This window comes from Gavia stellata, chromosome 6 (assembly GCF_030936135.1).
Source record: "Gavia stellata isolate bGavSte3 chromosome 6, bGavSte3.hap2, whole genome shotgun sequence".
Classification (NCBI taxonomy): domain Eukaryota; kingdom Metazoa; phylum Chordata; class Aves; order Gaviiformes; family Gaviidae; genus Gavia; species Gavia stellata.
Window position 1 is genome coordinate 61,719,363 of NC_082599.1, and position 16,789 is coordinate 61,736,151.

Sequence of the window (16,789 nt, forward strand, 5' to 3'; positions counted from 1 at the left end):
AGGAGCAGAGGCAGGAGCAGGAACAGAGGCAGGAGCAGGAACAGAGGCAGGAGAAGGAGCAGAGGCAGGAGAAGGAGCAGAGGCAGGAGCAGCAGGAGCAGAAGCAGCAGGAGCAGGAGCAGAGGCAGGAGCAGCAGGAGCAGAGGCAGGAGCAGAGGCAGGAGCAGAGGCAGGAGCAGGAGCGGAGGCAGGAGCAGGAGCAGCAGGAGCAGAGGCAGGAGCAGAGGCAGGAGCAGGAGCAGCAGGAGCAGAGGCAGGAGCAGGAACAGAGGCAGGAGCAGGAGCAGAGGCAGGAGCAGGAGCAGGAACAGAGGCAGGAGCAGGAACAGAGGCAGGAGCAGGAACAGAAGCAGAGGCAGGAGCAGGAACAGAGGTAGGAGCTGCAGGAGCAGGGGCAGAGGCAGGAGCAGAGGCAGGAGCATCAGGAGCATCAGGAGCAGGAGCACAGGCAGGAGCAGCAGGAGCAGAGGCAGGAGCAGAGGCAGGAGCATCAGGAGCATCAGGAGCAGGAGCAGAGGCAGGAGCATCAGGAGCATCAGGAGCATCAGGAGCATCAGGAGCAGGAGCAGAGGCAGGAGCAGCAGCAGCAGCAGAGCCCAGCCCGGAGGCTGGAGCTCGATGCCCCCGGCTGCGGCCGCGCAGCCCCTCCCGGAGGTTAATGCCAGGACTCCTACGTGCATGTGTGGGGTGCTTACAGGAGCCTGATGGCTTTATTACCCTCGGGGCCTCCTCTTTGGTATGTCCCTGTCCTCCTAACCTGCAGCCACATGACGAAAATTAAACAAGGGGTTGTTGCATTTGTTGCTGTGGAAATAACGAAGTCAGTTGCTTCAGTTTCAATGGGATTTCCCTCCTCCCCTTCCTCCCCCTCACCTTTTCTTTTAAACATTTACGTTTTTATCAAATGTCAAGAAGAGGAGACATTTGTGACAGACAAAAGGGGAGGGGATGTCCCCGCTCCCCCGCTCCCCGCTGCCCCTTTCCCCCCCCCCCGCCGCGTGTTTCCCTGCTAACCGCGCTGGGGCAGGGGTGGGGGCGAGGGCATAAAAGCATTCCTGCGTGTCTGGAGGGAAGAAGAAAGATAAAGGGGGAAAGTGAAAGGGGAGGGGAAGAGCGGTCGGGGACTTGAGCCGCCAGCGAAACGATGCTTCTCCAGCCCTCCCGTTCAGATAATAGTTAACTCGGGGTTAAAGATTAATAGCCGGCCAAAGCGCTGTATAAAGGGCCCGGCGAGCGGGATGCCCGGCAAGCGCCGCCGGCTCCGCAGCCCGCCCAGCCCCGCGCCATGGGCCGCCCGCGCTCTCCGCTGCGCCGCTGCTGGCTGCCCGCCCTGCTGCTGCCGGCGCTGCTGGGCCCCCGCCCGGCCGCCGGCCTGGCCCTGCAGCCCGTGCACTGCGCCCCGTGCACCCCGGAGAAGCTCGCCCTCTGCCCGCCCGTCCCGCCCGGCTGCCCGGAGCCGGCCCGTCAGCCCGGCTGCGGCTGCTGCCAGACCTGCGCCCTCGGGTCGGGCCAACCCTGCGGGGTCTACACGGCCCGCTGCCGGCAGGGACTCCGCTGCCACGTCCCCGCGGGAGAGCCGCGGCCCCTCTCCGCCCTCATCCAGGGCCGAGGGACCTGCCTGCCCGCCAGCCAGGCCGGAGGGACGCGCACGGCGGAGCCGGCAGGTACCGCGTCCCCGCGGGGGGCCGGGGAGCTGCGCGCCGGGCGCTGCGGGGGGGGGCCGGGGGCGGAGGAGGGCCCGGGAGGCCGGGAGCTGGGGGAAGGAGCCGAGTTAGGCGGGAGGGTGGCCAAGGGGGACGGCGGCGGCCCGGGCCAGGTGAGGCGCGTCCTGGTGCGGAGGCAGGAGATGTCCTGCAAGCGGGCAAGCCCTCCGGCCCAGAAACGGGTCGGAACAAGGTTTCTGGGAAGCCACAGGCAGCTTTTCTTCAGCAGCGAACAGTAACTAGAGCAGGACAGATGTTTTCTAGACTTTGTTTACGTCCGGCTCCAAAAGTCACGACAGGGACTTGTCACCGGCGTCGGGAATGAAACTCCTTAACATTCTTTCCATTCTTTTTCACTTATTTTTGACCTTGTGTTTCGAGATGTTCTGTAACAGAATGCGAAAACCCAAACGGGCTTTGTGCCTGGCTTCATTTCGACAGCAAACCACATCTGACGTAGTGTGGTGCTAGCCAAACTATCTTTGAGCAAACAGACCTCTCAAGCACCTTATGCTAGATGGTGATCAGGAACTTCTTCAGGCTTATTGCATTGTTGTACCAGTTACTATTATTTTCACCATCGTTACTGCTATGTTCATGCAGTGGTAATCAAGGGAACTTGGCAGCATTACAAAAATCACCATGCTCGACTCAAAATGACAATAGCCTTTGGTGGCAGTGCATGGAGTTTCTCTTGTCCTAGAGGCGGCAGGGAGGGGAGAGAACAGTGACTAAACCGAGTGTTTAAGCCTCCTGCAGTTAAAAAGGCCTAGTATTTGATTTGATTCTTTCTTTCCTTCTTTATTTATTTTCTTTCTTCCTTTCTTCTTCATTTCTTCCTTCCTTTCTTCTTTTCTTCCTTTCTTCTTTTCTTCCTTTCTTCTTTTTCTTCCTTTTCTTCCTTTCTTTCCTTTCCTTCTTTCCTTTCCTTCTTTCCTTTCCTTCTTTCCTTTCCTTCTTTCCTTTCCTTCTTTCCTTTCCTTCTTTCCTTTCCTTCTTTCCTTTCCTTCTTTCCTTTCCTTTCCTTTCCTTTCCTTTCCTTTCCTTTCCTTTCCTTTCCTTTCCTTTCCTTTCCTTTCCTTTCCTTTCCTTTCCTTTCCTTTCCTTGCCTTGCCTTGCCTTGCCTTGCCTTGCCTTGCCTTGCCTTGCCTTGCCTTGCCTTGCCTTGCCTTGCCTTGCCTTGCCTTGCCTTGCCTTGCCTTGCCTTGCCTTGCTTTGCCTTGCCTTGCCTTGCCTTCTTGCCTTTCCTTCTTGCCTTGCCTTGCCTTGCCTTGCCTTGCCTTTCCGCCTTGCCTTGCCTTCTTTCCTTTGCCTTGCCTTCTTTCCTTTGCCTTCTCAATTTTCCACCTCCATTTTTTCTTAAATATCACCAAAGGGAAAAACAGGTGCTTTTTAGTCCATTGGATGTTGGTTTACAGCCTTGATCCAACAAGTTATTTAGCCACATGTCAAACTTTTATCCCACAGTAAGTCCCTGCAATCGCCAAGAGCTTCTGCTGCTTCCAGCGGAAGAGTTCGCTCGCGCTGAGTCAGGCGCTGGCGCGCGGGCCACGGTCAGGCCGAGCCAAAGCGTTTCTGCCGTTCCCTTGCTATCCGATCCACTGCAGGCCAGCGGGAGCTACTGCTGGCCCCTGTGGATCGCTACCGCTCCTTGTACATGAGGCAAGCCACGAAACAAAGTACAGGATGCCACAGGATCAGGTCTGGACCAGTTCCTCTCCTGAATAAAAGCTGAAACACATCACACTGACAAAAAAAATCTAAACTCATTACAAGTTTAACTCAACTCCAGTCTTTCCTCATGGAGCAAAGTCTCTACAAGCCACTGTGGTCAAGAACGTTTTTTCATTTCTAACAGACTGGCTGCAGCTTCATCTTTGGGATTAGAGCGGTTTTGAAGGATCGTAACATAACCAACTTGTTAGAGAACAGCTGATGCGTCCTCATATGCCTTTATGACAAAAGTGTAATTTGCTGTGCCACCCTTGTAGTTTATTACTCCCTCAAGAGCTACTGTAATGCCTCTGTCTTAGATATGACTTCTCATTGTTGTTGATTCTTTTTCTTTACAACTTGGAGAAATAAATGCGAACGTTCACTGAAGGTGTTCACCTTACTATCATTCCTTTCCAGACTCCATCGAACCTGAGGATATGCCTTTGGAAAGCACTGAAATGACACAGGATCAGCTGCTGAACTATCAGTTGATGTTTCCCATAGGCCAGGACAAATCCATCCCCTGGAATGCCATCACTGCCTATGAAAACATGAAAGCGAAGAGAATATCTGAACTGAAGAAATGGAAAGAGCAGGTGGGTTTTCTTTGCAAAAAGAGACGAGACCGTTTCAGCGGGCACTATTGATTCAGAATACGAAACGAAAATGCGCATGAAATTCCAGCAGCAACACTGGGATATCAGTAGTTTGGGTAGCCAGCGAAAGACTTTTGGAATGCCTCCATCAGATGTTTGAGGAACAGGCAAAACGGCAGGAGCGATAAAAGTAGGCGTGCATCAGATATGTCCTGTACGGTCTCCATGCAGAGGCTGCGGTTACTGTCAGATTATAACATGGGCCCTTAATTTCCTGGAGCCCGTATTAAAATCTTGGACTTCTTTTTTGTGTTTTAGTTAAAACTTAAAAAGTGTTTGTCTCTGATCCTATGCTCAGTGAAATAAAAGGGCGTCCTTATGTACAGTTATTGCCGAAACGCCAGCGCAAACCAAGATGCGTTTCTTTGCGAGCGCAAGGAAACGCCATTAAGTAGACGCGTGTAAAAAGGGAGAAAGCTCAGCAGTTCGAGTAAGCTTTTCCTTTCCAGGCTGCAAAATCCCCGTGGGTTAAAGGGGGTGTGGGGCCCTTGCAGGCAGGTCCCTGTTCCACTTGAGGGCACCAGAGAACCACAGCCAGAGCAGCCCCGGGCAGCCTGCACCTCCCAGCAAGGAGCTGGACTGAAACTGGGCACCACAGAAGCCCAGATTCCTCATGGGCACAGGCGAAACGACAAGCACAAACCTACTCGCTGCCACCCCACCTTGGGAAGCCTCATTCCGTATCCAGAACAGGACTTGACCGCTGCTTTTGTTTGAACCGTTGTACCTCAGTGCTGGTAGCACCAGTTCTGATTTTTTTTAGGCTTCTGCTTTTCTCACCCAGAGCCGCAGATAAGGCCATCGGCTTGAATAGGACCGCTTACATGAGGGGCTGACACGGGGAGGTCTTGCTTTTGCAGAGGGTACGATTATTTTCCCTCTAAAGTAACACTATTTGTTCAGTCACTTCTCCCCTTTCGCTCATTTAAACACGTTAGGTACTGGCAATACGCGGCGACTGTGACTTTGAAAAATTGAGCAAGCAAATGGTGAAAATAGTGAATATTGCAAAGAGTTCTTCATCCCCAGTGCCGGGCACTTGGGGTTTGGGTCTCGGAGCCACGGGGGTGCTCTCTGTTCTGCTTTGGCGACAGCTCTGTCCTGTACAAAAGATAACAAACATTCAGATGTTTGTTCTTGCACCGTCTATATATGTCTTGCACCTATTCTCCATACATCAACAGAGCCATGGCAACCCAGAAAACGTGGCTAGTCTCACGTACACCAGCCTCCTAACGTGCACCTCCCCATAATAGGAGAGATTGTACCCTCCGAGCAGTAATGTGTTTACTTAGTACAGGTTAAATTTCCTTGTGTGGCAATTTAAGGACTTAAATCCTCATGTTTCTGAGGACAGAAAATACCTCAAAGAATAAAAACAAAGGCCTAAATGCAACACCAGAGTTTTCTGGCTGTGCTCCTACTGAAACAAGTAAAAACTACACGCAAAGCTGCCCGGTGCAGATTTTATGACTAATAAGTATTTTCAGCTTTTTGCTAGCTTTATACCGATCACTTTTTGTTTAGCTGGTTTCTTTGTGATTTTGGCATTGACACCCTTTGCATGGTATTCCTGCAGGGACCTTGTCAGAAGGAGCTCTACAGAGCCCTGTATAAATTGGCGAAGGCGCAGCAGAGAAGCGGAGGGGAGCTTTACAAATTCTACTTGCCCAACTGCAACAAGAATGGATTTTACCACAGCAAACAGGTACGTGCCTTTTCCCCTGTCTCACAGCAGCGCTAGCGCTAGCCTGACCCAGCTGACCCTTGCGCAGCCCTCTGCTCCCAAACTCGGGGGTTTGCAGCTGCTGGAAAAGCAGGTTGTGAAAGCGGAGGTACTTAGTAGTGGGAGCAGATGGTTTGTCCTTCTTCTCTTAAAAGCGAGCCGCATGCTGCGGGCTGACAGCAACGGAGGCAGGAGGCTTTTCCATTCACGGAACAGGTGCACGCAAGGCCTCCTCCAAAATCTTTTAACCCTCTCTGCTCCCGGACCAAGTCAAGCTCCACGTATCTGATTTGTTAGCATATTCCCAGTTGACATTAATTCATAATATCCACCATAGTGCCTGCAAAACCCATTGAATATGTAATAATCGCTATGAAGAAAGGGGGCTCTCAGCTCCCAGGCAGTGAAAAAACTCTCTGGAGCAAAATTAGCCTCCTGAAAGTAGAACAAAAATACTGATTTGTGCTGCCTATGGATTATGTTATATGCTCGTTTCCCTTATAGCCTCAAAAAAAGCCATTGCAAGTTACATTGAGAGTAATCTGCAAACCTAACTCAAGCTCCAAACCTCAAACCACACCCTCGTAACCACAGGTCGTGCACACGAATTTAGTAGGTCTGCATAAATCTGTGGCACCGAGACTCCCTGGTTTTGGGCACGGCACCACTGTGTGACTCGCAAACGTTGTGACCTGGGCACAATCTGGCACAAAGAGAAATCCGTTTAACCCCCTCCCCAAGAAAAAAACCTCACCCCGTTTGCCTCCTTGCGTGAAAAGCCAGACCATCCAGTCAAGGCTCTCGCCCTCCTATATTCCGCCTTCCTTCGGTTTCTCACGCCAGAAGATATTGCTGGTTTATGCCGCTCTTTACCAAGGAATGGGCAAACTATTTTAAGTCTGAAGTTGCTGTTGTGGTGGCTGAGCTTGGGTCATGGCTCCCTAACCAAGCGTGTTGGTCAGAGGCTCGGTCAGAGCAGGGACCAGCGCCTTCAAAACAAGTCTGTGCCCGGCAGGTCCCCACCTTCTGAGCCTCGTTCTGTCCAACACCTCTACCTGCAGTAGCTCACAGGTGATCTTCTGCTGACAGTTACTTATTGCAGGTTTTGTTTTGCTAATAATATTCTAGTGCGAAACTTCACTGGATGGAGAGTCTGCTGGGTGCTGGTGCGTCTATCCAAAAAATGGGAGAAGAATTCCTGGCTCCCCAGAAATGAAAGGAGACCCTGAATGCCAACAGTATCTCAGCTCGCAAGAATAAAACTAAACGCATTCATTCACACCAAGTTTTCTGTGGGGCCTGATCTAGTCAGGAGCCGTTTCAGGAAGGTAGTTCTGCGCACCTGATTTTCAGCAAATGAGTAACCCCATAAAGTAGCTTTTTTACTGCCCGGGGATTACTCAGCTGCTCGAGTGACGGAGAAGAGCAACTGCAAGATCAAGTCCCACAATCTTGTATATTTTGTTTGTATAATATTACAGATACCCTCATATTGAAAGCTGTTGAATTATTTATTTCACAGTATGTGTATTTTTGTCTGCGTGTGTTGTTACTAATTTATATCCTCAAACACTTCATAACTTTATATGTAAATACTTAATATTATTGCTCTTAAATGTATGCATCTTATGTTGGAGGAATGTTGCTACTTAAAACTTCAAATGGCATAACTCTATTGGGAAAAATGCCTTGTAAACTTGCATTTTTGTACTATGTATTTATAGACGTAAAACTGCATTTAAAAAAATAGCTTTCAGTAGAGAACACACTTAGGAACTTATTTAAAACCTGTTTTGTTTATATATCATGTTGCTTTTGCACCTCTGTTTCAGCGTCAAGCTGTTTCTTAAAAAAGACAGTCTAAACCTTTATTATATACTGAAGCTCCTGATGGGACAGTATTTGTTTCTATTTTCCGAACATACGCACCGGATAAATGGCAAAACACGACAGGATATTCTGTGCCACCTTTGACAGGTGTCAGTTGTTCACGTGTTGACGTTGTCATGTTATTTAAGATGAGCTATTAAATAATGTCTTCTACACTGTCCCGGCCTCTTGCTTTCTGCATGTCGCCGTTCAGCAGCCGGACCTCAGCAGGACAGCGCAGAGGCGGCGGGGAGCGTGGAGGAAAGCACCCCTCGTGCAAATCTGCCTCCTGAGCTCCTACCTCTGTTTTCCTGCACTGAGGTTTCTTCCTTTGCTCTCCCCGCCCCGTTCCCCTTCTCCTGTCCTCTCCAATCCCGGCTGTGCTCCGCAAGCCTTTGCCTTGGCCAAAGCAGCAGCCTCCGAAGGAAGTTGTTGAAAGGTTTTCTGGGGTAGGAAAGCTGGATGACTTTCGCCGCTCAAAAGCCCAAGGCAGCAGGGTTAGTGGTTTAAAGGATAACGTCGGAAGAACCGTTTCCTGCAGGGAAAAGTCAGAAGTTATAAAAGGGAGGCTGGGGAAAAGCCCGGCCTTACTCCTTTTGCCGAAAGCAGAGAAGAGGGTCCCCTTGGCTTGGGATGCGGACCCCCTCCCTCCCCTGCATGTTCCTCCGACTTGGTGGTTGCGGAGAAAAAGGGAGAAAGCAAGCGACTTTTTGTCCATGGAGAAACCAGTGTGGGAGTTAGCAAGTCCCAGAGGTGGAAACAGGCTGCACCAACCCTGCCCGAGAAAACAGCCTCAGAGGAGAGTAACAGCATTTTCTAAGAGCCTGGCAGGAGGGAAACTCGGCATAAAATCCTCCTGCCGTTTGTTGGCACAAGCCTTGGGTTTTAAACGGGAGCGGGAAGCAGCTTGTAGGAACTGCGAAGCCAAAGCGTGGAGATCTCTGCTCTCAGTATCCCGGTTCGGTGGTATCCCGGTTCGGTGGCATCCCGCGTTGTGCTTGCTAAAAGTGTTGGCTCTATTTGCATGTCCATGCCAGCTGGTCCAACTGGGGTCTGCCAAACTGCTCCGGATTTAAAGGTGTGGGTATATTACTGAGCTTCTTTGTAAAGTGTTTTGAGAGCTTCCCAAGGAAAGTGCTGCAAAAGCAGTCGATGGCATTGGTATTATAAATAATTAACGACTAACCTCCCTGTAACGAGCTACAGCGAGACCTGGCTAAAACTGTGTTACGGCATCGCGTTTGCTGTGTCAAAATGCTCGGCAATCATTGTATTGACACAATGAAGCAGCAGCAAATATGGGCAGAACCTTAGAGTCCTTTCATGGAGTCTACCCAGCGCTGAACAACTGTCATGCAGCATTGCCAAGGGAAAACGGTGACGAAAGGAGGGGAAATCATATCCTCGTTGCTACAGCACACACATAAGAGCACTCTGACTGCTCTCACCCCATCGACCTTGGGTAAAGCTTGATCTCTAAAGAGCAGAAGTTGGTTCTTCTTGTTGGGGTCATGATATATATGGGGGAAATGTTCAACACCTTAATAATTATTAATAGCACAGTCTATTTGCAATATAGCAATCCAGTGGACAGCTACTTCCAGTGTTTTGCAGGGTGGCAGGTTCCCATCCTAGCTGCAAGAAATGAGAGTTTTTAACAGGGACGAGGACTTAGGGGAACTCTTCCCTTTAAATGTTAAGTACCAGAAGCAGAACTTGCTTCGTACAGCATTCAGGCATGACAGGCCAATTTCTTAGAGGGGTTTAGCTCCTTGCCTCCCACCGAAAGCAACAGGGGATGGGTGCTTCTTTATCTGCAATCTGGCCTCGCGTGACATCTTGCCAGGACTCACCAGGAGAGACTTCTGCTGAGCTGCTCGGGGATGGGCTGGCTGACTTGGGCCAGACTCTTCCGTATACTGGGATGAGGACTAATGCAAGCAGGCAAAGGCAGCAAATTTTATCTCCCTTATCACAGGGCTGCTGGGAGCTTGGACTACATTTAGGCCATAGATGCCACGCTTTGTGATTTGTCCTGTTTTTTATGATCAGCCTCGGTAACAGTGAAAAATCACAGGTCTGTAGTTTTCCTCTGTTTTGGTTATTTTTTTCTGTTTGTGGGTTTGGTTTTTGGTTTGGTTTGGTTTGGTTTGGTTTGGTTTTGGCACATGGCTTCAGTGTGTGCCTGCTGCAGTGGTCCCATCTGCGCGTGGCGAGCCGAGCCTGGCGGGAATGAGTGGGGAAAGAGGGAAGGATGCTTTTAGCAGCTCAGGTCACCGGGCGTGCAGCTGGATGTGTAAAGGGGATGTGCTGTTCCTCGTTATTTCAGCTCCCTCCCTTCACACCCTCTTGCACTCCTCCTACCCCACCTAAAAAAAAAAATAATTAATTGGTGGGAAGGTCTTAGGTGAGCACCTGTAATGTTTGGTTCGCGTTACCCGAGAACCCTGCCTACCCAGTTTGTGCTTCTTCCTGCCGAAACCCTGCCAGGGTTGCTGCAGCAGGGTTTGTTCCAGCCGTGCCTCCTCCTGCCCCTGGCCTACCGCCAGCCGCAGAATGCTCATAGCACAGAAATGAGGTCACTGCCCTCTGCACTTTTATTTTCTAGCCTCCTTCTTCCTCTAAAGCTGTCCAAGACAACCTGCAGTCACCTGGTACTGGGCTGGGCTCATACTGAGGCAGTTCCGCTCATCGCTTTGGGGTACAGCAGAGACACATTCGGAGGCGAGGGGAGAGAAAGGAGGAGAGCAAAGGGGTGGAGGGCAGCCAACGCTAATACTGAGACGATAATACTCATCAGCATCTCTTCACTTCTCTACCGGAAGAACGCACACTCCGCAAAGGCAAAACTCAGGCAGGGAACAGCTTTCTGCAGACCCAGCCCAGAACATGATCAGATATTAAACACGTCAAGATTTAGCTTTTTCCTTTCCAAAACCAATATATTCTTTTGACCTTGCACTTGCTAATGAGAGTCCTAAGCACATCACAAAATAAAAAAGCAAACAGCAAATGCGTCAGATACAGCTTTCTTTCCTCAAGGGGAAGAAAAGTGGGTTGGAAAAGAATGGCACATGGCAGAGGCTTGTCACAGGATTTACTGCACTCCTGGAAAGCGTTCAGCTCCCATAGCGTCAGACACTATGTGGGAGCCCCAACAAAATACTAAAACAGAGCGGTTTTTTTTCTGCAAAGTCAGAACCGAAGATGTTTGTGCTTTACCAGCAGCCTAGCAGCACTGACTTTGCAGAATTAGAAACGTTATTTTTCTACCCGCATCGCTGCCTTGCTATTGCAGAGCAACTCCAATGCCTAACCCCCGCCCAACCCATAAGAATAAAAAGGATCTGCAAAAAATGATCCAAGTGACGCATTCCAACCTAGACCCTCAGCCCATGCTGCACGTCGAATGGCCAAGTCCTGTCTCTATCTTTAGGCACGTTCGCCTCCTTTGAGACTTGGGTAGATGGTATATAGTGAGGAACAGCGGCAGTGCTGGGGCAAGCGGAGGGCTCTCTCGCCGACATGTCCCCCTGTATTACCTAGTCACGTTTAGGTAAGGGCGGGAGGGGACAAAGAAGGAGAGGATCTGCTGGGAGCGCAGCCGGTTCGTTCTGTATTACCAGAAAGCACCAAAAACAACAGCAGTGGAGCAGGAGCCCAGACATACCAGCACTTGCACTCTGAGTAATGAAAACAGCTCTGACGATAGCTCGGTCAACAAACAAGGGCTTTATTTTATTTTCCCTCCATTCCTCCTCCCTTGACCTACCTCCTCCCCCAGGGTGCAAAGTTCAGCTGCAAGTAAGCTACCGCGAGGGCCCAGGGAGAGGGGCAACCTCCTGCGGCAGAGACGTGGGAGCAAGGGTGCTCGTGGATGTCGACGTAAGGCCAAATGAAGAAATCTAAACTTAGCCCGGCCCAGACCTCGGCTGTTGCGTTTTGCAAAAGTTTCTGCTCGCCTTTTCAGACTCCACGTTGGATGATCACCTCGGAGTGGCAGCATGGGCAGCCCAGCAGAGACAAGGGGGAAGGCAGAGCTGCACACGCGCTGGACTCCTTGCTGCTTCCTTACAACCGCGTTTCCCAGCGGGGACGGTGCCCCACCAGCCGGCACGGTTATTGCACCAGAGCCTCCCCGCTGCAGTTCTGCCATGCAGAACACGACACAGGCAGTCTTCCTCCCGCTCTCAGGCTCCTGCAACTGCTGTGAAGCTAACAAAGAGCAGCCCGTTTGTGCCTACAGTGAGGTTTTTAATTGCATAATTATGCCAGTGGTGACGTGTGATTTTTTTTCTCTCTCACTGATGGTGCTTTGTAGTTCCAACAACGGCCTGACGTGTCGATGCTGAGGTTCCTTGGAAAAGCATCGTAGTGTGGGGTGTCTCTGGAGGCCTAGAGCAAATACTGGCCATATCATCATCTTCTTTCATATTTTCTTTTCGCCTGCGGCTTCTGTTTATTGCTGCTTCGGCAGCTGAGCCCTTACCGTTTAGCCCCAGCAAGGGAACAGAAAGAGAAGAGCAGCCATGTGTCGCTGGTAGCAGGGTACGAGCAGCTGTGGAAATGCGTGGCAGGATCTGAGGGCTGACGGTTGCATGTGGCACCCCGGTGATAAAGCAATAATCAACTTCTCAAGCTCTGTCAGTTAGGTCTTTTTTACTGGGTGCAAGTTACGTGATACCTAGCAGATGTAGGAAACAAGTCTTCACCTTGAGTATTCTCTGTGCAGCGTAAGCAGGCAAAAATAGCCTCCGCTCTCCAGTTGCAGGGAGCAAGGGAAATGCACGCTCAGCCTGGCTCTCGTAAGCAAGTCCCCTCACTACCCCACTTTTGGAAGGTCTTACCGCACGTGGCTGCGGGGAGCAGTCCTTCTCGATGACATTTTCTTCAGCTTCAGAGATTTTTCTGGAGGAAACCTCAGCCGCTCTCTACAGCAATAACTTTGCTGCCTTTCTTTCCATCCCCACTCACGGAGAGAGCGGTGGGGTGAAATTAGCCATGACAGAGAAAGGCTCTTAAGGAATTTGGAGAGGTCAGCATTAGTGGAAAGCCAGGGTACATACTGCAGCAGGACATGCATTCTGCAAGGATAAACTGAGATTTGCAGCATTACCCTTCGCTTCTGCGAATACCTGGTCTCCATTTTTTTTCAGCTGGAACTTTCAGCCTTGAAGTCATTCGCATTTTTTAATAGATGTACAGGGCAAAAGCAACAGCAAAGGTTTTTACAATGGGATTTTCTCTTAAGGCTGGTGTATGTGCTTCTACAGCTGCCAAAAAAGCGGCTGAGGGAGCTGGGGTTGTTCAGTCTGGAGAAGAGGAGGCTGAGGGGAGACCTCATCGCTCTCTACAACTACCTGAAAGGGGGTTGTGGTGAGGTGGGTGTTGGCCTCTTCTCCCAAGTGACAAGCGACAGGACAAGAGGAAATGGCCTCAAGTTGGGCCAGGGGAGGTTCAGGCTGGATATTAGGAAAAATGTCTTTCCTGAGAGAGTGGTGAAGCATTGGAAGAGGCTGCCCAGGGAGGTGGTGGACTCCCCATCCCTGGAGGTGTTCGACGAACATGTGGATGTAGCACTGCGGGACATGGTTTAGTGGGCATGGTGGGGTTGGGGTGATGGTTGGACTTGATGATCTTGCAGGGCTTTTCTAACCTTAGTGATTCTGTGATTCTGTGAAAATCTGACCTGGAAGAAATAATACATAAAATGCAGAGTTTTAAACCCCAAACTTCTTCTGGTGAACAATAAATTTGCAGTACTTGCCATTTTACCAGGAAATTTCCTTTTTAACAGAAAAAGATGTAACATCTTCTCAATCAATGTGTTGTATAATGTAGACAAGCTCATGCGCTGGAACTCTGGACACCAAACTACCGCATCCTGACAGGTTCATAGGATCACAGAATGGCTGAGGTTGGAAGGGACTGCTGGCAGTCATCTGGTCTAACTCCCCTGCTCAAGCAGGACCACCTAGAGCTGGTGGCCCAGGACCATGTCCAGGCGGCTTCTGAATATCTCCAAGGATGGAGACTCCAAAATCAAATGGAGGTTAAATAGTTCCCAGTTGGAAGAAAATCCCTGGGTCCACTGGCCATACCAAAACGCTTCTCTTCTACTGGCCTTGAAAGAAATGAGTTTTGCACACTTGCAGAAGAAGGTGTTAACTGATGCTGACCACAAAAAGCTTGCCCTTGGAATCCTCTGATACCCTTTTTGGGTCTTATTTTTGGATCTCTCAGAAAAAAAGAGGCTGGGGGGGGAGCAAAAAGGGGTCCTTTCTAACGTAGGAAGCAAGCACATTCTTCTGATGGAAATTAATAGATGTGAAGAGTTCCTTAAGGCGCAGCAGGACCACGTACAAAACAGCTACCCATATAAACATTTCATTTTGAATACTAACATGCTTTGGCATCCAGGAAAATTGCTCAGCACTTTTCATACTTTAAATATAATTCCTATTGCTAATACGTAAAATCTCTGTGGAGCCATCCTTGCTTACACAGTTTCAGAGAGCGACTAGAGATACCAAAAATGATTTCCCAAAAGGTTTGTAAAACCATTACTTAAATTTAGGGCTCAGTTCAATAAAGAATTATGCTGTGTTAAGGTTTCTATGGAATTTAGTCATAAAAAGTTCAGACTGTACTAAAAACTAATTAATTCTGTGGTTTTGGTATTCATTGAAGCCTCCTTCCCCTGTGCACAAATAGCTAACGTTATGCCCTGGAGGGCGTGCATGCCAAAAAGGTGGAAAAGGATATTCTGAGCTCAAAAGACTATAGCACAGTAGGTCTATTAAAAAAGGGAACTTTCTCAAATAGTTCGAAAGATAATAGAGCTGCCTGCAGGCAGCTTTAACTTGCATTCTGGTCAATTAGAGGGATTTATGCAACTATTTATTACAGGGGTTAAAATAAATACTTACCACATCAGTCTGGGCTACATATGGTACCGCTGTAGCATCTAGAGATGAAATACACTCCAAAAGAAATGAGCAACTTTTGCAGTACATACATTAAGCTTTTGTAGCGCCTTCCCATGCAAATATTTGACGTGTAAATAACGTTAGCAGTTACAAGGATTTTTCTGAGGCTTCATGATGTTCACCTGAGATTCTTGAGCTTGTTAAAAATAAGAAAAAAGCTGAAAAAGATCCACTGAAAAAAATAAACCACCTCAGCAGTGAAGGCACCAAAACAGGAGGCATTTTTCTAATGCATTGGTTCGATTTCAGCCACCAAGAACAACGTCCTCCACGCACTGCAGCTCTTAGCAGGAAACATTTCTAACCTGTGCATGGAGGGAGATCTTCTCCTGAACTGATACCAACCCGGACATTTGCTTCATGCTGCCCACGTTCTGCTGCCTGGATGGAGCCCACAAATATTTTGGTTTGAATTGCAGCCTGCCTCCCGTAGCCACGAGAAAAATCTTTAAATGACAAGTAACGCCTCTATTGAATTGAACCCTTGTCTTTGTAGAAACAGGAACGTTAAAAAAAAAAAAAAAAAAAAAAAGGAAAAAGCCACCACTGATTCTCTTCATTTTAAGGAAATGGGTTTTTTTGGGAAAAATAATAATATTTTGCATTATATACCAAGAACGCCAGCTGCCAGGAACATGAGATAGACAACAGGAAGGATCCAATACTAGTGCAAGGAACTGTGCTCGTAAAAAATATCTAAAAGGCAATGTCTGAAAAAAGGAACGCTTTAAATTACAGGTGAGATTTTTTTTGGGGGGGGCTACTTTTAGACACAGTCTTTGTTTTAAAGACATCTGTTGGAAGCAAAATAACCAAAGTGACTTGCACAACCACACAATTTTCCCCCCCACCCCTAATGGCTGTATGTTTTCTCAGTTACATACCAAAGACTATTAGTGCCACTAAAGGAGCTGCATGCAATTTCGTAAATAATTCACGTGACCGATTGCTTGCTTGAATCAGTTTGAGTTCCTCCAGAGGTGGTATTTTTTTAAAAAGAACATTGGTGCTCTGCACAGATTAGAGAATTTAATATCACTTACAGACCTTTACTGGCCAGCTGCTTCTGTATTTATTTAACGGTAGGGCAAGATGCAAAAAGCTTAAAAACTTGACAAAAATACACCAAGCAGAAATACCACCACAGGCTGTTAAAACATTTTTTGCATGCTGGCAAAAATGTGGCTTGCCAGGCAGCTAGCCACCTTGTTTGGTGAGAAGCTGCTTTTCTTTTTCGGAAGGCTCACGAGATAGTGATTTAAAAAAAAAAAAAAAAAGGTGAAATGCTAACTCACTTTCATGAATCCAACCCTTATTTTCATGTCTATGGTTATGTGCCCAAATACTGGTGTACATATAACTTTCTTCCCTCTCTGAAATTATTTGAAAGGAACTGGTTTACAACTTTAGGAAAAAAAAAAAAAGGCCCAGCATTTTTTTTTTTTTGGCCAACAAATCTTTGCAGGCATTATATTTGCATTAGCAGTAAAAAAATTGCAATAAATCTTCAGCTCACAAAGCCTTCTGTAACCATCCGTCAGGAAATCTGTATTAGTCTGGAGTAAGCACCGCTTCACGTATACATTTTTTCCTTACACTAAGGTTCAAAAATTGCCATTTTAATGCTGATGTGAACCCACTTGGGTAGACAGAAATGAGGAAGATGTGCGGAATGGACACAGGGCTGTTCAGCTAACACACCTCAGGGTAAGGCTTTAAATGTATTTACGGTGATGGGCTGTCGCGATCCTGGCAAGCTGCACATCCAGACCTTTCCATGTCAGAGCTTTAGGTCATTTGCCACCACTGGTGGAGGGAGGGTGGCTCTAAGTCATGGGGCAGGAGAGGAAGGGGCTCCTCGGCCCCGCAGTTTCCCCTTCTCCCCTCCGGCGGCACAAGCCCTGGCCCCGTTGGCTGGAAACCCACCGCCCTCAGGCTCCACAGAATTCCCAACCTCAGCAGGAAACCCACCGCCCTCAGGCTCCACAGAATTTCCAACCTCAGCTGGAAACCCACCGCCCTCAGGCTCCACAGAATTTCCAACCTCAGCTGGAAACCCACCGCCCTCAGGCTCCGCAGGATTCCCAACCTCAGCTGGAAACCCACCGCCCTCAGGCTCCGCAGGATTCC

General features: G+C 48.9%; 1 protein-coding gene across 1 annotated transcript; it reads left to right on the forward strand.

The window, feature by feature from the left end:
- The first annotated feature begins 1,285 nt into the window (after nt 1–1,285).
- Nucleotides 1,286–7,061, forward strand: IGFBP1 (insulin like growth factor binding protein 1). The gene is made up of 4 exons (XM_059819047.1): nt 1,286–1,664; nt 3,837–4,015; nt 5,655–5,783; nt 6,930–7,061. The coding sequence occupies exons 1-4, from the start codon at nt 1,286–1,288 to the stop codon at nt 7,059–7,061; spliced, it is 819 nt and encodes a 272-aa protein (XP_059675030.1).
- The last annotated feature ends 9,728 nt before the right edge of the window (nt 7,062–16,789 follow it).